Here is a 25,812-nt window from a genome sequence, read left to right as displayed (position 1 = left end):
AAACTCAAGGCCAACGGCCCATCAGAGAAACAAGCCAAGGACAAGAACAGACGGCCCAAGTAAAACCAAAGGCCAGATGGCCCCTGCATATAGAAAAAGATGCTCAGGCTCATTGTTAAAGATGTGCAGTTTGAGCCGGGGGCATGGCGCCCCCGCACGGAAAATCCCATCGATTCCAGGCAGGAATATCTCAAGTTTGAGGCCAGCCTCAGCAATTTAGCTAAACCCTGTTTCCAAAAAAGGGGGAGGAGGGACTGAGGATGTCGCTCAATGGTAGAGCACCCCTGGGTTCAATCCCCAGTACTGGTTTAAAAAAAAAAAAAAAAAAATATGGGCAAATTAGAGTTGGGGAGGTAGCTCAGTGGTAGAGTGCTTGCCTGGCATATGGGAGGCCCTGCATTCCATTCCCAGCACTGGAAATATCCCTTAATATAATAAAAATTCAAAAATTGAATAATATAATCTGCTGAAGAGGGTGAAGGGAAGGTATTTCCATAGGGGGTGCAGTGGCGCAACCCTGGTGGTGGGCAGTGTGGCAGGATCCTGCAGTTATAAATGCATTTGCCCTTGGCTCAGCAATGCCAGCAACAACTGCATCTGCATGTATCCAAGACACACATGGTTACTTATCTCATCAGGGTTTATAGTTGTAGATGATTAGAAATAGCTCCGGTGTCCATAGGGGTCAACAGAATAGCTATGGTACATCCGTCTAACAGAATACTGTCCAGCATCTGATGAAGCTCTCTGAGGACAGAGCAAGCCCTTCAAGAGACAGCAGAGCACAGCAATTAAGAACTGAGACTCAGGAGACCAGACCTGGCAGCTGCTGCACTGACATAGGCCCCCTGGGAGTGCAGCTGGCACAGGGACAGCAACAATGACACTGAAGATGTTTCATTGTTTGACGAAGAAAAAGAGACAATAGACCGAGAAAATCCAAAATCAGGCATCCACTGGCATTTTTCCATTTGTTCTATCCATTTCCATTTGTTCTATGGGTGCCATTATAGCCTATGTTCTCTGTGAATTGCTCAGCAGTGGCTTCATTGCCTGTCTGATGAGAATTATCTTGTTGCTGCTATGTGAATTTGGGGCAGTGAAGAATGTCACAGCTAGACTAATTGTTGGCCTCCCATGGTGGAATCACATGGATGAGGATGGAAAGAGTCATTGAGTGTATGAGTCCAGGAAGGCAACTCCTCTGGAGAATCAAACTGTCTCAGAGGCTGAATCAAGAGTCTCTTGTTTGGAACTGATTGCCGGTCCAGAGCTGTGGTTGATATTTGCCCTTAGTGCTCTCTTCAGTGGTTGGCTGTGGTTACGGTGGGTGTGGTGCTACAAAGTGCCAACCTGTATGGTTACAAAATGGGCAGCAGGAAGAACTTAACCAGCATAGCTACCTTGTACTTGAAAAGTGTCATTGGAGATGATCAGATTTCTTAAATAGAGAGCAAGCTTATGCATTCTGTGACACTGGAAACAACCAAAGAGATTCTTACTTACTTTAGAACTGTTTGGAATCAGTCCATTGCAAAGAGGAATATCAGATTTTTTTTTTTTTCACTTAAAAACTTGATGTTCAAGAGGCTGGGGCTATAGCTCAGTGGTAGAGTGCCTGCCTCACATGTGAGGCACTGGGTTCGATCCTCAGCACCACATAAAAATAAATAAATAAAGATATTGTGTCCATCTACAACTAAAAAATATATATTTTAAAAAACTTTGTTCAATAAAAGAAAAAAGCTGTGCAAGGTGGCGCGTGCCTGTAATCCCATGACCTGGGAAAGTGAGACAGAAGAATCACAAGCTTGAGGCCAGACTCAGCAAAGTGCCCTGTTTCAAAATTAAAAAAAAATAAAAATAAAAATGTCGGGGGATGTAGCTCAGTGATAAAGTGCCCCTGGGTTCAATCCACAGCAAGAAAGAAAAAGAAAAGTTTTCCTACTAAGTTTTTTATTTACTTTCTCTAATAGGGTTAGGAAATTTGGGTCCTAGGAACATTGTCAGAATTTATTTTATAGTGTTCATATCTACTTACAGTGTGTATATATGCATATAGTAATGTCTCGTTATATTCCGAATTAATATATTCCTTTATATATGTTTCAGAGATCTTTGCATTTTGACCCATAGAACCTGGGAGGATGTTCTTAATCTATCTCAAAGTTCTATGTGTTTACATGCTATTTCTGTAGGTTATGTTCAGAAATAGGTTTTGATTCCATTGTAAGAGTGAATAGGTTTGATTCCATTGTAAGAGTGAATTCCATTGTAAGAATTTGTGTATGAGTTGGAAAACTGTTAATTTTTCATATATACTGTATGTTGAAATTGCTTACTTTAGACATGCACAAATAAAAACCAAATTCAGGCCAGTCATATTGACTAGTTTCTAAAATGTTGTGTTTATTTTTATACTGCAGCAAGTCATTTGCTTAAGGCCCAATTAAACATAAACTTTAGAGTTTCTCTTTGAGAGATACCCAGGGATTGCTGCTACTGTATTCATCGCATGGAAAGGATAGCCAGATTTTACTTTGGAACTTCTTGGAAACTCTTCAATGGTCTTTGGGCTAATAACATCTTATCTTTTATTACTAAATGAGTATTATCCGTATGTCATAATAATAATCATTAAATACTTGGCATAATAAATGCCTAAAAGGCATCTTATTTTATTAATTTTTTCTTGCTATAATGGGGATATTGTAAATCATACATTTGTGTTATTTTTTGCAGGGGCAGGACGGGTACAGTGGATTGAACCTAGGGCACTTAACCACTGAGCCACATCCCCAGTCCTTTTTCTTACTATGTTTTTTTTTATTTAGAGACAGGGTCTCACTGAGTTGCTTAGTGCCTCGCTAAGTTGTTGAGGCTGGCCATGAACTTTTGATCCTCCTGGCTCAGCCTCCCACACCGCTGGGATTATAGGCATGCACCACCTTGCCTGGCTTAATGTTATTTCTTTAAACAAGGTAATATATGTAACTGTAAACTAAATCAATCTACAAAATGTTGTAGGCATCTGTAAATTCTGTTGTAGTTTATATAAACTTCATTGGAGTCTTTTAATCAGATTATGTTGTGAATATATTTATATACTGTTAAAATATTTTTAAAGGTGTTTAGTTGAATAAATGTCTTTGATAGCTTGGAAGGTGCACAATTTCACATTTGTATAAAACTCTATTGTCTACAAAACAAACAAACATAACTGGACTCAGGACAGCCTGCCTAGCTGGGGATCCCAGCCCCATCACTTACTGGCTCTGGGCCCTTGAGCAAGTTAGTTAAACTCTTTACTGCCTCTCTACTAAATGCTGCCTCTGCTTCCTTAACAGTAAGAGAACTAATAATGATACCTATCTCATAAGGTTATTGTGCAGAGTAAATGAGTTAACATTTGCAAAACACCTGGGAAAGTGTCTGACCACCACATTGAACAGAAATTCTAGATACAGACTGATGTGTCTTATGTGCCACTTTGTGTGTGTGTGTGTGTGTGTGTGTGTGTGTGTGTGTGTGTGTCTGTCTGTCTGTCTGTCTGTCTGTCTTGGCCTTCCATATCCAACATCCTCAGAGCCAACTAACTTGGAATCAAAAATTCTTGGGAAAAAAGTTACTTCTGTACTGAACACATACTAACTTTTTTTCTTGTCATTATTCCCTAAACAATATAGTATAACAGCCATTTACATAGAATTTACATTGTATGAGGTATTGTAAGCAACCTGGGGATGATTTAAAGTATACAGAGAAATGTATGTCAATTATATGTAAATACTACACCGTTTTATGGGAGATAAGCATCCATGGATTCTGGTATCCATGGGGGTTCCTGGAACCAATTCCTGTTAGATCCTGGGAGATGACTAAAACATTTATTTACAATTTGGACAAAGAAACTCTCAAGGGATACATAACAAACGTATTTGGAATTCAGGGTAGAAAATAAATGCAAGAGATTTCACCATAACCTTTTTCATTGTTTTGATTTTTAAACCACATGAATAAATAACTATTCAAAAGAAAAAAAAATGAAAAGGAAGTTGCAGGGTCTCTTCCATGTCAGGCAGCCATAACATGGCTGGTGGAGATAAAGGAGCATCGCCTGGGACAGACTAAAACCTGTGACATTTCGATTTGGAAGGACAACACAATGCTAGAAATACCCAAGGTGGGCACAACTATGAAGCACCAGGAGCAGGAATGAGGAGACTCCCTCCTTCACCAGGAAACATGCACAAGTGTCTCACTGCCAATAAAATAACAATATTTATTTCATTTTAAAGTTATTTTTTAAATAACATTTTTCCTATAAAGAACTCAAGATACATCTGTAAAACTTCAAATTTATAACAAACTCTGTGAATACTTGTAATTCTATAAACAGGGCTAGATGAGGCAGATAAGAAGGCAAGAGGGGAACAGGGAAGGGGAAAGGCCCAAGAGAATGAGCTGGCAGAGGACCTGTCCACCAGTCAGAGAAACACTCAGCAGGGGACAGCAGGCACAGGTTACTGCCTGGTGATGAATTCATAACTCCCGTCTTAACCCTGGAACTGCTGGCCCAGGACTGACACTGTAAGTAAGCAGGCCAGCCCGAAGGAGGCTGGGGGACAGTGAGCGCCGCTTGCAGACAGCATCAAGAGGTGGTGGAGAGGGGTCAGGGAAGAAGGGGTCACAGAGGAGGAGGGAGGGAGGGATGAGTGTGAGAAAAGAACCTCAGTGTGGTAGAAGCCACACCGGAAACACCCAGCAGCAGTGGCAACAGGAGTGGGGGGTTCCAGGCACGGAAATGGGAAGGAAGGTCTGTGTTGGATTTGAGTGTTAGAACTGGAAGCTTCCTTCAGAGTTCCCAGAGTGGAGGAGCCAGGATGGAGGGGGCGCTGGACAATGTGCTGAGAAGCTGGCACTGTAGATCTGGACTTCGGGAACAAGAGTGGGGCCAAAGGTCAAGAAGGGCATGCTACCCAGGGAGAAGCCCAGGAGGGAGTGCCTGTCTCTGCGACCTTTGTTCTGAGGACAAGGTTCTATTTCATTCATGGAAGGAAATGATCAAGGTTTCCATGCAGGGAGCATTGGGACCATCCACAGGGTTGGCATTTTCTGGGCTCCTGATTCCTCCTCAGGCTTCACCATGATGCAGTTGCAGACATGGCACAGCTGGTTGCTTGGACAAAAGCCCAGTAGGTTTGCAGTTCTCCAAAAACCCACATAGACCAACAGTGATGAGTAAAAAGAGAAGGAGGGGGAGGAGGGTCTTCTTCCCATCTGTCTCCAGGATTTACAGTTCTCAGAAGGTAGAGGGAAAACACAACTTGATGTTTACATTCCTTTTACAGCAAACGGTTGTTCCAGAAAGAGCGCAGCAAAACCTGAATTCTTCTGAAGACAGATAAAGTAAAATGAACCAGTGCATCTCTGACTTCCTGTTGAAGATCCTGTTTAAAAAAAGGGAGAGGGAGGAATTTAAAAAAAAAAAAAAAAAGCAATAGAAATAATCCAAATGTAGGCACTTAGCATACTAGGAACTAGTCATTCAATCCATGTGGCAAGCAAGCAGTTCTGAACTGCTTGGTGGGTCACCAGGCCTCTGTTGTCTGCTTCATCCTTTTTGCTGGGGGTCTGGGAGAATGGGCAGGACGTGGGCTAGGGAAGAAGTTAGATGAATCTGAGCCAAGCTGGAGGTGGCAGGGAGTTCACCAGCTTCTAGAGCAATAGGCTGAGGTCCCTGTTTATGTGGGAACACAGGGAAAAGGAGGCTGAGCATCAGGCACGCTGCCCCTGTCCCTGCCCCAGTGCTGTAGTCTCTTCTCAACAGCACAGCCTCCCTGGGTGGTTCACCTGGGCTCCTCTGCTCAGTGATCTCAGATGGCTCCACCTCACTCAGAAGGAAAGTCAGGACGACTTCATAATCCTGGCCTTGGGCCCACTGTCCACCTATCTGACCACGTTTTACTACCTTCTTCTCCACTCAATCTCAGCCACACTGGCCTGCTCGCTAGGCCAGACACACTCTGGTTCAGAGTCTTTGCTGTCCACAGTCTCCACGGCTCCCTGCTAGTGTCCCCCTTTCATGCCTCTGAAGGTTTTACCCAAAGTCACCTCCTCAGCAAGGTCTTCCCCCAATCCCCAGCCTTACAACTGCAAACCTTCACTCTTCCCTTTGCTAGAATTATTTTTCTCTTAAGCATGTATCACTAACTGATAAGCTACATCCTTTATTGTTAGTCTCACTTACAAACTCCCTGAGGTCAGGGAGCTCTGTCTCTGCCTCACTTCCACATTAAAACAGCCGGGCACATAGCACGTGCTCAGCAAATATTAGCTGAATAATAAATGAGTGAACAATAGACCATTAGCAGTAAGGTAAGGAATTTAGACTATCCTATAAGAATTATAAATCATTAAAGGATTTTTTTATGTTAACATCAGTTAGGAAAACTAAATGCATTTCCTTCCAGAATGACAGACGAGAAAAAAAAATACAGAACACCAAGTCAGATGCTTATATATTTAAATCCCAATTTTGCCACTTAGAAGCTAAATGACCTTAGATGATTCACAAACTCTTTGAAACTCAACCACTTCTCCTGAAATACCTATGATGGCAATTTGTAGGGCTACTGAGAGAATTCAGTAAAACATGTAAAAGTGTCTCCAAGAGTACCTGGAAGAAATGTTAGTTTCTCTTCCTCTTTCTAAAAAACTAAGAAATTCCCTATGCATTACTGTATCACTCAAGGTTCCAGAGAAAATAAAATAACACCTGAATTAGGCTAATTTGAGAAGGAGTAAATAAAGAGACTGGGCTGGAAACAGCAGAGCTGCCACCATTCCTGGGCCCTGGCAGGAAAGAAGCAACAGTTTCCAGAACCCAGAAGAGAGTCCTGTGGCGTAAAATTGCAGATCCTAAAAGCAATGAGAAGTTTAAAGTATGTTATTTTAACACACCTTATATCTAGGGAAATTACATGACCCAGATTTAAAAACATAAGACTAACAACAGAAACCAACCAAGCAAGGTATCTGAACAAAAATCCCATATAACTAAACGGTAAAATAGAGGCAATTTTGAGAAGCACAGATTACTTCTGAAAACACGTAACATTAATTTAAGTGGAAAGACCCAGAAAGCAAGAACTGTGGAAGGTCAAGAACCATCAATTTAGCAGACAATGATGAAATCTGGAGAGTTCCTTGCTCGATAGTTTCAGGAAAATGAACAACAGTTTTCTTTAAATACACCAACAGCAGGAAGGCAGTCAGAGAATCAATGTGACCACTTGATTATACACAGCACAAAAGGTAAATAAATGATGACATCTATGAAAGAAAGGAACTGGGCCAGATTTGAAATTCTATTAAAGTTGTCTGACCTAAGCTTTGAAGCAGCAGAGGCTTTTGCATTTTAAAGCAAGTTTGAGGAGAAATGTTTTAAATGACTACATTTAGAATACCTGCTGTGACTTAAAGGTATCCTAAAATGCAGTTTTGTAGTGGAGGGCAAGGGGACTTTAAAGGTCCAGGTCAAAGCCAGATGCAAGAAAAGCTTTAGGAGATGTAAGGATAGGATAGAATGGAATAGGGTTGAGAGTCCAGAAATACCGCATCACATTTGCAGTCAATTGATTTTCAACAAGGACAATCAATAGGGTAAAACTGGTCTTTCAACAAATGGAGCCAGGACAGCTGAAAACCTACATACAAAAAAAAAAAAATTGAAGATGAAGTTCTAACTCAAACTGTTTATAAAAATGAACTCCAAGTGGATCAAAGACCTAAATTTAACTAAAATTACAAAGCTCTTAGAAGAAAAGTGTAAATCTTCATGCCTTGGACTAGGTCATTGTTTCTTAGCAATCATATGAAAAACACCCGCACCTAAAGAAAAAACAGAAAAAGTGAATTTCATTAAAAACTATACTTCAAAAAACACCATCAGAAAATGAAAGAAGCCGGGCACAGTGGCACAGGCCTGTAATCCCAGCGACTCGGGAGGCTGAGGCAGGAGAATCTGAGTTTAGAGCCAGCCTCAATAACTTAGCAACATGCTAAGCAACTCAGTGAAACTATATCTCTAATAAAATACAAAATAGGGCTGGGGATGTGGCTCAGTGGTTGAGTGTCCCTGAGTTCAATCGCTGGCACCAAAAAAAAGGACTAGGGATGCAGTTCAATAGTAAAGCAACCCTGGGTTCAATTCCCAGCATCAAAAATTTAAAAACCCACAATGACATAATAGACAGCTAATAACACATGTTTTAAAGAGTGAGGAAAAACTAGGACCTCATAAACTACAGATGGGTCACAAAGTAAAATGGTGATCCCAGGTCCTTTCACACACTAGGAAAACACTCTACCACGAGTTACACCCCTAGCCAAGTGAAGCCACTTTTTAAAAAAATCTGAAAGTTCCCCAAAAGTAAAACAATGGACATATAAGCCAGCACTTCCAATTTTAGGTATGTACCCCCAAAATAACCACATCTACCCAAAACTTTTTTTTTTACAAATTTTATAGCATCATTATTCATAATAGCCAAAAAGAAACAACCCAAATGTCCATCAACTAGTAAACAGATAAACAATGGAATACTATCCAGCAATAACCAGTAGACACATTGATTCATGTTACAACATAGATGAACCTCAAAGAAAACAGTATAACACAAGAAAGAAGTCTAAGGCAAAAAGCTCCATTTTGCGTTATTCCTCTATATGAAAAATCCAACACAAGTAAAACCATAAAGACAGAAAGTAGGTTGGAAAGACCAGCAGGAACACTGAGGGAAAAAAGTGACTACTTGGGCTTGGATTTCCATTTTAGGGTGATGAAAATTTTCTAAAATTGATGGCACTGATGATTATACAGTTGGGTGAACATACTAAAAATCAGTTAATTGTACACTTTGAATGGGTGAATTGGGTGGTAGGTGAATTATTCTCAATAAAGCTGTGAATTAAAGAAAGAGAAGTGGCAGGGTGTCGGTGTCACTTCAGTGAGCTGAAGGGGCTAAGCTGAAGCCTCCTAAGACAATGCAACTTAAAAGGGAGAGGAGAGGGAAAATGGGAAACGGTTACATGGAGCAGTAACCTCTGGACTGGGCAGAGGCAAACAGGAAGAGGATGGTTGTGACTTATCCCACTGTATTTCTTTCCTCCGAAAACAAAAACAGAAAGAACAACGAGTCCTCAGAGTTAGCCAAACATGAAGTACACAAGTTGAGCTGAAGTTCATAAAGTACAGTCGTCAAGAAAACTCTCCTTCAGAAGAAACTGTAGCAAAGGACAGAGAGGGAGATGGTAAACACCGGGAATAGGCCTAATAAAAGATACAAAAGTACAGAAGTATTCAGCCTCAAATACAGGAAGGGCAAAAGCAAACAAAAATTATTCTTATTTAGATAGATAAAATACATGTGTGTACGTGTGTGTGTGTGTGTGTGCGTGTGTGTGTGTGTGCGTGTGCGTGTGTGTGTGTATGTGTACCAGGAATTGGATGCAGGGGTGTTTAACCACTGAGCCATATCTCCTGCCCTTTTTATTCATTATTTTGAGACAGGATCTCCCTAAATTGCTTAGGGCCTTGCTAAATTGCTGAGGCTGGCCTCAGACTTTTGAACCTCCTGCCTCAGCCTCCTGAGTCTGGGATTTCAGGCATACACCACTAACTTTAGATAGCTAACTTTTTTTAAAAAAATATTTTTAGTTATAGATGGGTACAATATCTTTATTTTATTTATTTATTTTTATATAAATAAAATATATATTTTATTTTATTATGTGTGTCCCACACATAAGAGGCAAGCGCTCTACCACTGAGCTACAACCCCAGCCCTAGATAGATAACTTCTAATGATCATTTTCTGTGCGTAGGTCTCTAAGAGAGTTACATAAATTTATCTCATTTAAACTTTCACAACAACTCTATAAGGTAAGTACCATTATAATCACCATTGTTACAGATGAGAACCAGGAAAGTTAAGTAACTTGCCCAAGGTCACACAGTAAGTGTGAGCCAGGTTTGGATCCAGTATTTCCGCTCTAAAAGCAGCACATTTAACCCTTTACACCATAGTTGGATATTCACTGAGTGGTGAGTCCATATGTAAATATCTCTTGTATACATGTTAATCTGCCCTGGTATTCTGATAAGGTTGTCCGCTGAAGCTGAAGGGTATGGCTTTCAGGTGAGGACTTCTGAAAGGGGTCTTTTGAAGAAAATGTACAGAGGCAGGGAGGTATTCCCATCTCTCTCTGGGCCTCATTCTCTTGGGTCCTGATATCAGATCAGATGGCGAGAGGTGGCTCTTGAGAGTCAGTGGTCACCAAGCAGCAGCCTGTATGGTAGAGTGTGTATGGGTTTTGGAGCAAGTCAACGTGGCTTTGAGTCCTACATCAGCAACTCGCCCTCTGTGTAACTTCTCTAAGCATCAGCTTCCTTAATTGAAAAGCAGAAATAATTATAGTACCAATGCCATTGCTAGTTGAAAGAGTTTAAAAAATAAGGCAGGTAAACACTTAACACAGACCCTGGCAAATAGCAAGCTCTCGATAAGCATTATTATTACATAGATTCAGTTCTTCTTCCAACTGGAGCTAGCCTAGGAGATAGGACTTGAAAGAGGCTAAGAAGCCCACATAGAAAGCAACACCTATAATCCAAATTCTAATCTCAAGTCTCAATATCCCTGGTTCTTCTACACAATTTCACAGCTTCTCAATTTATATTTCTAATAGTAATTTATTTTTTTTCTAGTATTGGGGAATTAGCCCAGGAATACTCTATTATTGAGCTACATTCCTACCCCCTTTTATTTTATTTTATTTTATTTTTATTTTAGGATAGGGTTTTACTAAGTTGCTGAAGCTGGCCTCAACCTTGAGATCCTCCTGCCTCAGCCTCCCAAGTCTCTGGGATTACAGGTATGTGCCATCACACCCAGCTATTGTTAATAGAAATTTCAGGCTTACATGTCTCAAACAGAGCTCTTTTATTTTCCCTAATCTGTCCTTCCCAGTTCTCCCCATCCAGTAAACAGTACCACCATCCATTCAGACACCCAGGCCCAAAACACAGAAGTCATCCATGACTCTTTCTCCCTCCCTACCCCATATCCAATACATCAGCTGATCCTGCGGGCTCTTCATCTCCATTTTAATCTGACGATGAGTCTGATCATCCCTCACCACCTCCACTGCCACACACTGCTGCCTTTGGAGGTTCCTCTGGAACCCCCTCTTGCCCTATAAACAGCCTGCTCTCAGCATGGCAACCGGACTCCACTCTAAATGTGCTCTCCCTCTCCAGAACTTTCCTTCACACTTAATGTAAAACCCGAGCACCTGATCTCCACCTCTGAAACTGAGGCCAACTCCCACGCTCAGCTCACTCTCCCCACAGGGGCTCTGCCCTCACTCCTCCTCTGCCTGGAACACTTTCCCACAAGTGTGCCTGTGACTCGCTCCCTCACCTCCAATCTCTGCTCACCTATCACCTCCCCAGGGAGGCCCCCCTAGTGGCCCATCCAAAGCCAATCTTCATCCTTCCGTCTCCCCTCCTCCTGCTTTGAGCCCACATCCCAGTCTGGCTGACCTGTCCCTTGTTCATTTGCTTCACGGCCTCGCCCCTGCATTTTCAGTGCTGTGAGCTAGGATTCATCTCTGTCCTGCACGCTGCACTAGCTACCAATGCCTAGAATTGAGCCTGGCATAGAATGTACTCAGTGACTTTTGTTTGCATGAAATGAGTTTATCAAATATTTCATTTGATTGTGTTTGTTTGTTTCCTTCTTGCTTCTATAGCATTATTATTGGGGCCTCCCCTTCATGGTCTGTCTCAGGGGGTGTCTGAGGAAAAGGCTGTGTACTGTCCACTTTTTGGCCAGAGTACAGCACTCCCTGAAGACATTGCAGCAGCAGCTAGAGTGATTAACAAGAAATTACCACAGCACAGGTGAATGTAAGGGCAAGAAGACAGGCTCTGAGGGGCAGGCACCCCTACTGTCACGGAGCCCCGTGTGATGGCTATCTGCTGCCAACTGCAGGTTGTTGGGAAGACAGACTAAACAAGGTGTGAGTTTCATCTTCCCCAAGATTCTGAATAGTAATCATTTCCCATGTCCTCTTCTGATCTTATCATAATCAGAAGAAACTAAGATATCAGTGGCGGTGGGCTCACATCAAACCTAGGGCTGGTTCAAGCAGGATACCTTACGCTAAAGCACAAGTTCTCCCCCCACCCCCAACCTGTGCATTAAACTCACCTGGCTAGCTTTTAAAATACTGGATGCTCAGGCCTCACCCTCAGTTAAGTCAGAATTTCTAAGGGTTGAGCCCAAGCATCTGTAATTCTCAAAATTCCACAGGTATTCTAATATGCATGCTACTTGAAGGGTGTGGAGCAGTTTCTCAAATTTTAATGTGCAAACAAATCCCCCCTGCCGCAGGAATGTGTAAAAGGTAGATTCTGATCTGCAGCGATGTGGGCAGGAGCCTGACATTTTGCACATCTAACCAGTTGTCAAGGGATGCTGATGCTGCCTGTCCAGTGGCCACCAGCCACCGCTGGAGTAGCAACTGTGAGATCAAATGCTGACTTTGACTCAGGCTCACCATGTACAGGTCTAATGTTTGGTGATCCAGATATTATGAATCTAAGTCCCGATTATTCCTGGGATCTCAGCCCGTGGCAGCCACTGCTATTGTTTTTCCTACCTGGCAGGATCTTACTGGGGAAACCGCAAGTCTTACCTCTTGAGCCTCCCTATAATCCATGCTATCTGCAATGTATCTCAGCTGCATGACCAAGTTCTGAATCATTTCCTCCTGGTGACGATTCTGGACAAGACTATTCTCCTTGGACTGAGAAAGTGGAGGATGACCTGCATTGACAGAAAGAGTTCAAAAGAGATAATTCCACTTTCTATGTAAAATCATTTACTACTAGTTACTAAAAACTGTCCAAGACAACGAGAGTGATGAAATCCAACCATTATAATTATCAAAAGCTGGGCTGGGGATGTGGCTCAAGTAGTAAGCACACTCACCTGGCAAGTGCAAGGCACTGGGTTCAATCCTCAACACCACATAAAGATAAAATAAATATTGTGTCCACCTATAATTATCAAAAGCAAAGGCTCGCATTGGGATAGATTGGCCCTATCCAATGGAAACATAATTCAAGCTTTTTTTTTTTTGCAGTGCTTGCAATTCAACCCAAGACCTGGGTTCACCAAGCACTCTATTAGTATTAGTATTACTGAGCTATACTCCCAGGCCTACATAAGTAATTTAAAATTTTCCAGTAGTAAAATTAGGTGAAATTAAATTTTTTTATAACTTTATTTATTTTTATGTGGTGCTGAGCATCAAACCCAGTGCCTCACGTGTTCAAGGACAAAGTTTCTGTCCTCTAGTTGCTCACAACCCACAGGTTAGGGATGATACGATTCCCAAGGAACAAAAGGGAATGAATTTGGACTGAAGTAGATATAAGTATGACTTTGTAGATAAAGCCAATTTTATGTTGGACCTGTTTTATTTCAGTGAAACATGAGGATCTTTGATTTTGCAGGTTTGACTCTAAGATCCAGTGGGAGAAAAACAAACACTACCACCTAAGATGTTATAATAACAAGATTGGCACAGAGTCAGGGAAATGTCCCAAGAAGATGATCATCTGTTGAATCTTGAAGGATAACAGATGACTAATAGTCATAAATGATTCAATAGCCTGGAGAAGAAAAGATAGATGCAGTTGGGTCCCAGCTAGGCAGGGGCTGCAGGCAGGGAGGGCAGGGTCTTAATGCATGAATTCACCTCAGCCAAAACCCCTAACAGGTAGCTTATATAGCAGCTGAAATATATGAACTTTTGATCAAAATTGCAACTCTACTCCCAATTATTTCCGTTTTCTATTGTTATTTTCAAAAGTACCTGGAAGCACTTGCATATTAATGAGATTCTCACCTCAGGCCATTTTGAAATAACACCCTAATGATCAGTTGACACTTGCAAAGACAATCTCCTTAGAAAAAGTGAGGACGTTTTTGAGGGATGAGAAGTGAGAAGATGCCTAAAGGGAAGAAAGGTGAACCAAATGGGGAGACTCTTTCAAACAAATGGCTCCTATTTCAAAACAATTGGCCTGCCTGAGCCAATCAAAAGCATATTAAATTACAATTATTTGTTTAATAAATGAACTGTCACCTGGGAAATAGATTTACAAAATCTAACGTCTACATTAGGAAAATGAAATACAAGTTGGATAAGTTTCAAAGGGACACTAGAGAAATGAGGAAACCCACAAGCTTTAGGTAGCTCAGTGACCAGGGGAGTTAGGCAGACAAAGGGGCAGAGAGGAAGGACACGGCACAACAGAGGGGTGAGTGCTAAAAGTGAGGTATATTTGCATTCTGGAACCAACATGATTACTCATATTTTGTGCATATCTAAGTGACTAAATGACAAAACTCTGTAGGACATGGATCTATTTCACAGCTTGATGACCCAGCTCTATACAGCCTTATATACAGAAGGTACTCAACAGATAATTATCAATTAAATTAGGGTTGAATGATAACTGCGGACCTCCCTTCACCTACCCATCCCTCAACTACTGGTTACTAAGTTTACCTAAAGACAGCCCTACCTTTTAGTTAGTATTGAAGTCAGCTCTTTCATTTAAGGTTATGAAACAGCAAGAATAATGCACATGCGTATATTTTAAGCTTTTGGCATAGAATCTTATCAGAAGCCTGGAGATACACTCACAATTGCTGGTGTGAGCGTTCACTGGTACAACTTCCATGGGAGAAAGCTGGACCTCTTTGCACTTATGATGTCATATTTAACATTTATATGTGTAATTGGCTACCATCTGACCCCTTAACCAGACCATGCTCCATGAGGAAAGGAGTTATTGCTGTTTTTGTTAACCATTAGTGCCCCAGTAGCTAGCTAGTGACTGAAATATAGTAGGTCCTAGTATTTTCTTTTTGGAACTGAAGATTGAACCCAGGGACATTCTACCACTTAACTACTCCCCAGCCCTTTTTATTTTTAAATTTTGAGATAGGGTCTGGCTAAGTTGCTTGGGGTCTAAGTTGCTGCCCCTGGCTTGAACTAAGATCCTCCTGCCTCAGCCTCCCAAAATGCTGGGGATTAAGGCATGGGTCACTGTACCTGGCAGTGTTTTCTAAATGAACAACAAAAATGTGTACCTTGGAGGTACACCTAGGAGCAAACAAACAAACAAAAAAAAAAAAGGTGAAAGTAAATATCCAAGCACCCTCAAAAGAAGTTGAACAACTGAACTCTATATCTATATATCTCATTTAAACTATACATAGATATTTATGTATTTTGCTCTTTCCTCTCAGTAATTACTTTTTTTTGGGCGTGGTTTTGGGGGTTGAACTCAAGGGCGCTGTTCCACTGAGCTAAATTTCCAGCCTCTTTCTAATTTTGACACAGAATCTCGCTAACTTGCAGAGATCGGCCTTAAATTTGTGATCTTCCTGCCTCGGCCTCCCCAGTCACTGGGATCCCAGGTGCATGCCACCAAGCGAAGTTTTAATTAGGGTATATTTGCCCTTTGTCAAGACAATCACTGCCTCCCCTCTTCCCCCAGCGATGGTGGGCGGGCCCTCCTTTGCTTTTACTCGTCTTTGTTCCCTCCAAGCGTTTCTAAATTAGCTTACATGCTGTATCCGGACGGTCACTCTGGATTTCCCACAACCTACCCGTCCCGCAACTCTTTCAAGAAAAAGCGGCTTTAAATTCCCCCATACAAAAACCATGCCTCTTTTTCTAGTTCCGTTTATATGAGTAGATTCCCCACAAAGTAACAGATAAATCTTGGCTTCACCAAGCCCCTTGCCAGTCAATGAATGGATTTCCATTTTCAGTCTGTGTCACAGTTCCGACAAAAGCCACCAAGAAGACAAGGGGACCTCCTCAAGTCATCGGCTTTCCCAGTAAGTTTTTCTCTGAGCAGTATTTAAGGATTTTTTTTTTTCTAAGGTTTACTGCCGGGACCTCTGATCGACCTCCACCACCCAGACGAGGTCCGCCCTGCGCCACCCAAACTTTCAATCCAAGCAGTTCGGTGGCGGGAAAAGCGCGCGCTGGGCGGGAGAGTTGGGCGGGAGATGTCCCGTGGGCTGGCTGTAGCCAATAGGAAGTGCACACGGGCGCAGCCTCCGTAGACGATCTCCTTAGCCGCCGGAGGCGCATGCGCCGCTCGCCCCGCCCGCCCAGTTACGCAGCCTTGCGCTCCTCGGCCTTTGGAGTCTTCTAAAGGCCCTTCTGCACGCACCACTGGTCTCAGTCGTCGTAGGCCCGTTTCTTAAGCGGCATCATAAACTAACGGTTATGAAGACAAACTGTGTTTCCTGGGCCAGGGAAAGTGTGGGAAGGAAGTAGGGGGCGACTCTTCCTTCAGGACCCCTTGCTTTTCATTGTTTGGGGCCGCCGCGCCTGAATACCAGGCACCAGGGGGGTTTCACCTATACAGTGAATGCAAGAAGTATGCCGAGTTCTCGGCATGCAATAAGCACGAACGTTAGGACCCCGGCTGTTATCGATAAATCAAGGGGAGTAGGATCAGGAACTTTTGCTTTTGAAGTGAACCCGTAATTAAGAAAGCATTTTAGGTAAATGTGGCAAGGCCACGGGGCAAGATGCCTTCGGAGATGGAAGACAGCCTTCAGTACTGAGGATTCTGCGGAGTAGCGAGTGGGAAAACGTATTGGAAAGGGTTAGAGGAGTGGGGACGACTGCTTAACTTCTGAGCATAGAGAAGTCACTATTGCGTCTCCAAACAGTGAACTTTGTGGTCTATGAATTACCTCTTGATTAAAAAACAGCAAGGGCTGGGGGCTGTAGCTCAGTGGTAGAGCGCTTGCCTCCCATGCGTGAGGCACTGGGTTTGATCCCCAGCATCATAAATAAAGATATGTGTCCATCTACAACTAAAGAAATTTTTAAAAATAAAAATAAGAAGAAGTATAGGGACTGGGGCTGGGACTCAGTGGTAGAGCGCTTGCCTAGCATGTGTGAGGCACTGGGTTGGATTCTCAGCACTGCATATAAATAAATCAATAAAATAAAGGTTCATCAACATCTAAAAAATATTTTTAAAAAGTATGAATTCTAGAAGGTATTCATTAGGTGACAAAAATATCACATTCTGAGAAATCATTGACGCAGAGATAAAATTTAAAATTTTAGTCAATGAGGTTTTGTTTGGGTACTAGGATTGAACTCAGGGGCACTTGACCATTGGGCCACATCCCCAGCCCTATTTTGTATTTTATTTAGAGATAGGGTCTCACTGAGTTGCTTTGCACCTTGCTTTGGCTGAGACTGGCTTTGAACTCCCAATCCTCCTGTCTCAGCCTCCCACGCCACTGAGATTACAGGTGGGGCTACCATGCCAGGCCCAGTTGGTTCTAGAAAATAGGTATCACATTGGGTGTGGTGGCAAACAACTATTAAAATGCCTTTGAAATTCCATTTTTTCTGGGCTGGGAGAATGGTTTCAGTGGTACAGTACTAAACTAGCATGTGCAAGGCCCAGGGTTTAATCCCAGGACTACACATTACTTATAATAAACATGGAACAGAAAAAAAATTTTCCAATTTCAGTCTCTCAGCGGCGTGTAATCTGTTTTCAACTGAAATTAAAATTAATGTTAGTAAATCCTTACAGGTATCTAGCATATTTTTTCACCTAAAAGCATAAGACCCAATACATTTAATTCCAACACTCTCCCTTAATTCTCAAAACAAAGGTCTGAGGATGTAGCCCAGTGCTAAAGTGCCCCCAGGTACCATCCCCAGTACTAAATCAAACACATAAGGCTTTAGTTTGCCAGCATTCCCAGACATTTAGGAATCACATGTTTCCGCAAAACAAAATTGCCAATTTATCTTTCCTTATATTGGTAAAATCCAGACGGAACCTAATCTGAATGATCCCTACCTTGACAATACAAATATTGTCAGGTCAAATTTAAAGACAAGTTTTTGTTAAAAGATAACTTTGATCTACTTTGATTATTTGGGATCATCTTAATTAACTGTCACATCAATGATTCAGGGCTAAAAGAAAGAAACTTGGTACCATGAAATAAGTCAGCTTTAGATTTTTGCCACCTAAGACTTGGATGAACAGATTTGCCACTGTCTTCTTACAGTTAATTTTCAAATAATATACTTAATGCCCAATTTCATGTCCTCAATACCAAGAAAAAAATATATTAAGAGGGAATATTATAATAATTTAATACTAATATCTTACCTGGGTTCCTTGACATGGCTGAACCGTCCGGAGAGCTGACAAGTTGAGTCATGTATGCCCTGGGATAACTATATTTTTCCCACAGTGATTTGTAACAATTTGTTACTTTGAGAGCAGGGTTTCAGAATTTCTTTATGTTCATAAACAAGGCCCTCGTGACTTTTCTTCTTCATGTTTTTTATTTGTTGAAAAATATATTTGGGGTTGGGGCTGTAGTTCAATGCCTAGCACGTGTGAGGCACTGGGTTTGATCCTTAGCACCACATAAAATAAATAAATAAAATAAAGATATTATGTCCATCTACAACTACAAAAATATATTTAAAGAAAAGAAAAACATATTTTCAGAGAATGTCTCCAATTTCCCTTTAAATATTTGATATGTTATATCAACAGTGATGCTTTAACAGCACAAACTGCTTTAATTCCACAAATAAATATTTGGGGGTTTGAGTGAGAAGTGAGATAGGGTGATCTCTAGGTCTTTTTCAATTTAATTAAACATCTTTCTTAAGTTTCTTTAGATCTTCTTTACCTTCCCATCACACACACACCCCCCATTCTCATCCCCCATTAGTTTTTCTTTTCAATAGCCACATTCTATTAGGGGAGGAGTTTTAAATTGGTACAGAAAAAGAAAATTAGGTTAGGGTAGCCAAAAAAAAAAAAAAAAAAAAATCAAAACCTAGAGAGGTAGGGAGGAGGGGAGATGTTATACATTGTTCTATTTCTTTTGTTGTTTGTACTGGTGATTGAACCCAGAGGCTCTCTATCACTGAGACATCCCCAAACCTTTTTTATTTTTATTTGAGACCAAGGCTTGCTAAACTGCCCAGGCTGACCTGGAATTTGCAATGTTCCTACCTCAGTCTCTGGAGTCACTAAGATTACAGGCATGCACCACCTCATCCTGAGGTGGGATAGAAGGAATAAGGATAGGTACAAAGGAGACGAACAGGGAATGGAAAAGAAACTCATTTTAAATGTGGAGAGTCCCATGAACATCTCACTTTTATTCTTCAAACCCGTTTTCCTCCAAACACAAATTCTTAAAAATCTCTTGAATCTTAGAGTATCATGGTTCTACATGATAAATGTCTACTACATTCATTGCTAGCTTATACAACATATTTTCTTTAGACTCAATAAAGCAAAGGGAAAATATTGTTAGAGACTGAAGATGTAGGTATATTTCAAACATTATTTATTGAGTGGATGACATCAACCTAGAGATTCTAAAGAGAACCACCACCCTGACCCACCCTGGGCTCCAGGAGTAAAAGAATTGAACTCACCAAGCTGAGGTCAACCCCCACGTGCTTCTCATCTTCCCTATTTACAATATTTGCTTTAAAAGGAAAAGCCCCCGGGCTGGGGCTGGTGCTGGGGCTGGGGCTCAGCAGTAGCCCACTTGCCTGGCATGTGTGAGGCACTGGGTTCGATTCTCATCACCCCATATAAATAAATAAATAAAATAAAGGTCTATCAACAACCAAAAAAAAAAAAAAATTAAAAAAAGGAAAAGCCCAAGACCCCAAAACCACATCTCACCCTCAAGCACCCCACCCAATCAGCATTCCTTCTCCCTTTAAGTATGTACCCGGCTCTATTGTTTGCTTTCCTGAATAAACCCTGTTGCTCAACTAAATAAAGTTTTATTTGAGCTTCTTTTGATGCATCCTGAAATTCCCTTCTGTGGCATAAGTCAGGAATCTGCCAGGGATGACTTGAGGTCCCCTTCTCCATTCTGGGTGACTTCCTTGGACCTTCGTCTGGTGACAATCCAGTTATTTGTCCTGATTCTTCATGTGTATGAGTTCCTCTCCAGAACAATTCTTATATTCTTCTCTCCTTTATCCTCTTTACAGGAACCATAAAGGCTCCCTCCTATGCCACTCACTTTACCTAATTTTATAGCACCAATCCAATGAATTAAAAAAATTGAATTAAGACTTTCATTATCTTTCTTTCTTTATTTTCTTGATTTAAAGATTGTAAGGTGAAAGTACAACTTTCTATTGTACCTTCCAAATCTAAACAGTTACTGAAAAAGGAAGGAATTAGTCTCTATAATGAGTACCAAAAGAAGGTCATAGCCGGGCACAGTGGCACATGCCCGTGACCCCAGCTACTCAGGAGGTTGAGGCAGGAGAATCACAAGTTTGAAGCCATCCTGGGCAGCTTAGCAAGACTCATCTCAGGATAAGAAATAAAAATGGCTGGGGATGTCACTCAGTAGTAGAGCACCCCTGGGTTCAATCCCCAATACTGAAAAAAAAATTTTTTTTTAAAGGTAATAGAGGAGGCCTTCAGGAGCCTTAAAGCAGTGCTGTCTAATAAAAGTAAGTGTACCAAATATGTAATTTTAAGATTTATAATAGATAAAAAAGTACAAAGAAACAAGTGAAATTAATGTTAATGACCTATATTATTTCACTTAGTACATCCCAAAATAAGTCTAAATGCTAACATTTCAACATGTAATCAATATTTTTTAAACTTTTTAAAATATGCATTTTTAATAACTTTTTATTTTATTTATTTATTTTTATGTGGTGCTGAGGATCAAACCCAGGGCCTTGCACATGTGAGGCGAGCACTCTACCATGGAGCCATAACCCCAGCCCCTGTAATCAATATTTTTAAATGAAATATCTTACATTCTCAATAAGCTAAGTCTTTGAAATCTGGTATGTATTTGGCACTTGAGGGAGATGTAGGAGGGCTTAGGCAGCCAGGGCAAGAGGGCAGGGAGGAGGTGGGGGCGGGGTCAGAACAAAGGAGCTTGGAGAGGGTCTTTTGATGAGGTCAACTTCCCGCTTGATGAAAGTGTTCCTGGACACAGGGAGGACCCAATCAGACACTCATCCTCTAAGTGGAGGATCCAATAGAAAGACTAGAAGAGACGCGTGGACAGAGGGGGCACCAGTCAATAATAGTGAGGAGCACCTGGGCAGGGGAGGAGATTAGCAACCAGGAAGTTCCAGAGACCATACAAAGAACAGACCCAAACTCCCCCACCAGATTCTCAGCTCCAGGGCCCCTTCTGTTTGGAGAATCTATCTGTGTTTCTCTGTCACTTTCGCAATAAACCTACTTCCTGCTTGCTAGCTCTGTGTCCTGTTCTTCACTTCTTTGTTGAACAGAGACGATGAACCCAGCACCCCTAGAGTGTAACACACCCTTCAGCAAATCTCAGGTGAGCAGCAAGCAGTTCAGGTGCTCAACAGCACAGCTTCAGAAGAATGAGCAAGGATTGAGAGGAAATCCACTTTGAGAGAAAGACAATAGACGGCTTTCTCAGCTGCCAGAACCAAGGGGAGGAAGGTCAAGTAGAATTACCACTCAGCATTTTCCAGGGTAAAATGTTTCTTCAATAATTCAGGCCAAACCGAGAGAAAAGGAGCTAAGAATAGAAGGTTGTGGGTTTCTGGGTATTTTGGGTGCCTTGGGTATACTTCATTTCATCTATACTTTGTCAGGAAACTTCTGTCCTTAATCAGACTTCTCAATAAAACTTCTACTGGGAAAAAGATTTAATATATTTAATACTTAACATAAGTATTAAAATTCCTAGATGGGCTAATTGACAGTCAAGATGCAGATACAGGTAAGTCTGTAGTAAAGATGGGTGGCTACCTCTTTCTGCTACCCTTGCCAGCTGCTGCCAATATGCCTGATCCAATGAGGACCAGGTCGAGGATTTTTCTTTTGTGTCTGGAACATTAAAGTGGAGTCCAGGAGGGGGAGAAAAGGGCCAATTAAGCCTCCCCCTCAGGGAGAGTGGCTGGTTATATCAGGTGTGAGGAGGGCAGGGAAGAAGTTGGGAATAGGTAGTGTCCAGCTGTGAAGAATGGAGCTTCTGCAGAGGTAGAAGATGCCAGGTGGCTCTGGGGTGACTGAGTGACGTTGTAAGTTGTGTTGCATAGGGAACTGTTAGGTGGCATGGTGGAATAGAGACATAGGGTGGGGGAGGGTGCAGCAAAGTAGGAGACATTGGAATAAAGTGGTCTCAAGGAATTATTTGAGAAAGTAGTGAAGAGAGAGGTTAGAGTGGAGGTCCAGGAGAGGGACAGTGAGCGAGAAGTGAACATGAACACATAGGATGTCTTCGGCTCCAGCTACCTCTGGCAATGGTAGAAAGGGGACTGCTGAAACCACTGGGTGAGGCCCGCGAGAAAGAGGGGAGAAGGAAGGAGAAGGAGACGTGGGAGTAGGAGATGTGGTGTTGAGGTCAAGAAAAGGGCAGGGGAGGGCCGGACAGGGAAGATGGGTCCCTATTTAGCGAAGGGGCCTCCAAGTGAGTTGATGAAGGTATGGCTGGGCGAGGTGACAGAGAAGCATAGGGTGGAGGTTGAGAAAGTGAAGAGTGATCTTGCGGCTAGGATTGGGAGGTAAAGGAGATAAGGGAGAGCGAGCAAGGAGGTCCTGCACAGGGGAGCAGGAATGACACAAAGGGATGAAAGTGAAGAAAATAGAAGGCTTGAATACAGTGGATTTCGGTCAACTTTGCTGCTGCAGAGACAGAAATTGTATAAATCCTGTCTAACGTTGGGATTGAAGGTCCCATTCTCTGGCCAAGAGGAGTCATTATCTAATTTATATGGGGCCAGGCTGTGTTACTATAGAAGGTGAGCTTGAGAGATTTGAGATCTGGAGACAAATGGAGAGGGCAAGGGTTTCTGAGGAGATAGCCCAGGGGGGAGTGGCGGGGAATCTTGGTTTGGGCAGAGCCCTTGGCAAAGAATTCTCAGGAACCCAGAGAAGGGCGACAGGAGGGGAAGGGGTGTCCTCACAACCTCTCTGATTTCCCATGAAGAAGCAGACCTTTAGTGAGGGTCATCACCAACCCTGAGAGGTCCATGGCTGAAGCCAAGGGAGGCCCTGACCCAGCGCCGGGATTTAACAAGAGACAGCCAGTGAGAGCGCAGAGTTCCAGAACTCACCCCAGTAAAGGGAAGGCTGTTGAGAGTCGAGTTCTGTGGTGGGTGAGGAGGTCAGCAACAGCAAGAGGCAGAAACACCCTGTTGTGGATATTGGCCAGGAAGAATGAGGTACAGTCAAGGTGGCTCAGATCCCCATGAAGGGACAGCCAGCAAGCAGTAACCACGGACCCTGTCCTGAGTTTCAGCACCAAAATGTTAGGGTAGCTGGGGCAAATATCCATGAGAGACACATCTCTGAGTTCAAGCAAAGGCTTATTGACAGAGAATATCTGCCCGGCTGCCCTTCTGCAAGGTGCAGCAGCCTGCTGGAAAACTCTTCTTAATTGTGTAGTCATGTACAATGGAGTAGTTAAAAAACAACCCATCCAGTGGAGAGGATCCAAGATGGTGAATGAACGAGAGGGAGGCTGCATTCCTTGTCACTCTATGACTCGGGATTCAAGCCGAGGAAAGGCTATTTCTCTGCAAGGCAGCCATCGCTGTCCACTGACCGATCCTCTGCTCTTTACCTCCCATTGTCTGCCGTGATTGCCCGTCATCTACCAGCATGCTGCCAGTCTTGTGAGCCTAGATGGCTCACTGACTGCTGCCAATTATCTGCCATGTGCCCATCTGCCCGCCTCTTGCCTGCCCATCACCTACCACCCAACATCCACCCACAGATTGCCCACCATTAGCCTACAGACTGCCAGTGGATTGCCCATTGCCCGCTGCCCCCACTGCCTGGAAGTCCATTGTCACGGTACCCGCAGGTTTGGTTACATGTGGCTGCTGCCATCTTGGGACCACCAGGGCCTGCAAGTTTGCCACTGCCATCTTGGGGCACAGCCGCCTCAGTCTGGGTACACGAGCCAGGACCGGGAGTTATATTGTCAGGGAATCTGCAGGTCTGATTGCTCCTGAGGTCTTCCTGCTGGGTGTGCTAGTGGCCACCATCTGGCTGCCTCCTTGCAGGGTGGCTCCCTGCGTGAATGCATCCCTGGTGGTCTCCTTGCAAGTTGAAATGGCATTGAGATCAGCAAGGCAGAGCCTGGGGAATCTGAATCCAGGTCTGTCAGGTTGCAGCTGGGTTTGTGTGGGCCAGTCTGGGTCTAGCAAGCCTGTGGAACACCAGAGACTAGGGGCAGTTTGGAGTGGGGGGAGGGAAACACAGGTTGGAGAAACCAGAGAAAATGGGCTCTCTCCAGCTCAGGGAGTCCTGAAGTGCAGGGGGCGGAAGAGGCTGGTGACATCAGGTGGGAAGACTGGAAGAGGGTGTGGGGGCATCTTGCCACCGGCTCAACTATCCAATGGGCCCAGCACCCACCAGGCTAGAGCTACCATCAAACTTCAGACAATCAGACCTATAGGCAGAGAAGGGAAGCTGAGAAATTCTTTGAAAGCCAATGGAAGCTATCATTCAATTTTCTGTTAACATTTTCCTTCATTTTTCTTTTCCCCTCTCTCTCACATCTCTACCATCTTTGAATCCAAATATTTTTCATGCATCAATTTATTGAGGAATGGGATGTCTGAATAGTATATTACAATAATGTTACATATCCTTATAGTTTTACTTTTTTTAAAATCTGTATATATTTTTTCTCTCACCTGTCTCCTTTTCTTTCTTGCTTCTCTCATTCTAACAGCCAAACTCTATTAATTACTCCTTTGCTCTTTCTATGAATTTTTACCTCTATCTCTTTCCTTCTCCTTCATAAACATCACATCTTACACTGCTTCTATTCCCTCATTAGAAATGGTAAACTCTTTTAGCAAACTTAATGTTTACATTGTAGATAATAGTTAAACACACCATTTCTGTTTATTGTGACAAAACTGTAGACACCTTAATAAGAACTATCTGGTTTAAAGGTGTATATTGTTTGCATTGGTGCTGTTAATATTGGTCTCCCCCTTAAAGGTGAGGTACTGGAGGCCTTCAGGGACACTATAAGACTACAGGGTAGAAAGTATACTGCCTCAGATCCGTACTGATGGATGGGAAGACACAGAAACAACCCGAAAAAACAAGGAACAAAGCACCTCAAACAAACCAAGATGTTCCAATAACAGAATCCATATACAACACAGTAGAAGAAACATCAGACAAGGAGTTTAGAAGTTACATAGTTAGGCTGGTCTTCAAAATAAAGGAAAGTGTCAAAGAGAAAACACAGAAGTGAAAGATCACTTCAGTAAAAAGGCAGAAATTATAAAAAGGAATCAAGCAGAAATCTTTGAAATGAAGGAAACAATAAACCAAATTAAAATTTCAATGGAAAGTATCACCAACAGACTAGACCACTTAGAAGACAGAACCTCAGGCAATGAAGACAAAATATATACTTTTGAAAATAAAGTCAACCGCACAGAGAGGATGGTAAGAACCATGAACAGAACTTCCAAGAAATATAGGATACCATGAAAAGATTAAATTTAAGATTTATTAGAATAGACAAAGGCATGGAGACACAAACCAAAGGAATGCACAATCTTTTCAAAGACATAATAGGGGCTGGGGTTGTGGCTCAGTGGCTCTAGCATGTGTGAAGCGCTGAGTGCGAT

The 25,812-nt window shown here is 42.4% G+C and overlaps 1 protein-coding gene and 1 pseudogene across 1 annotated transcript; one reads left to right on the top strand and one right to left on the bottom strand.

Annotated features, from left to right (window-relative positions):
- Positions 1 to 143: 143 nt before the first annotated feature.
- Positions 144 to 1,446, top strand: LOC143401985 (Golgi apparatus membrane protein TVP23 homolog B pseudogene; annotated as a pseudogene).
- Positions 1,447 to 5,345: 3,899 nt separating this feature from the next.
- On the bottom strand, positions 5,346 to 18,492 carry Pxt1 (peroxisomal testis enriched protein 1). The gene is given in 4 exon segments (XM_076859521.1): positions 5,346 to 5,450; positions 12,766 to 12,896; positions 18,320 to 18,440; positions 18,442 to 18,492. Coding segments are annotated over 4 exon segments (408 nt in total).
- Between the last annotated feature and the right edge of the window lie 7,320 nt (positions 18,493 to 25,812).

Source organism: Callospermophilus lateralis, chromosome 6 (assembly GCF_048772815.1).
Source record: "Callospermophilus lateralis isolate mCalLat2 chromosome 6, mCalLat2.hap1, whole genome shotgun sequence".
In the NCBI taxonomy this organism is placed as follows: domain Eukaryota; kingdom Metazoa; phylum Chordata; class Mammalia; order Rodentia; family Sciuridae; genus Callospermophilus; species Callospermophilus lateralis.
The sequence above is the reverse complement of the archived record's forward strand: the minus strand, read 5'-3'. Positions and strand labels throughout refer to the sequence as shown.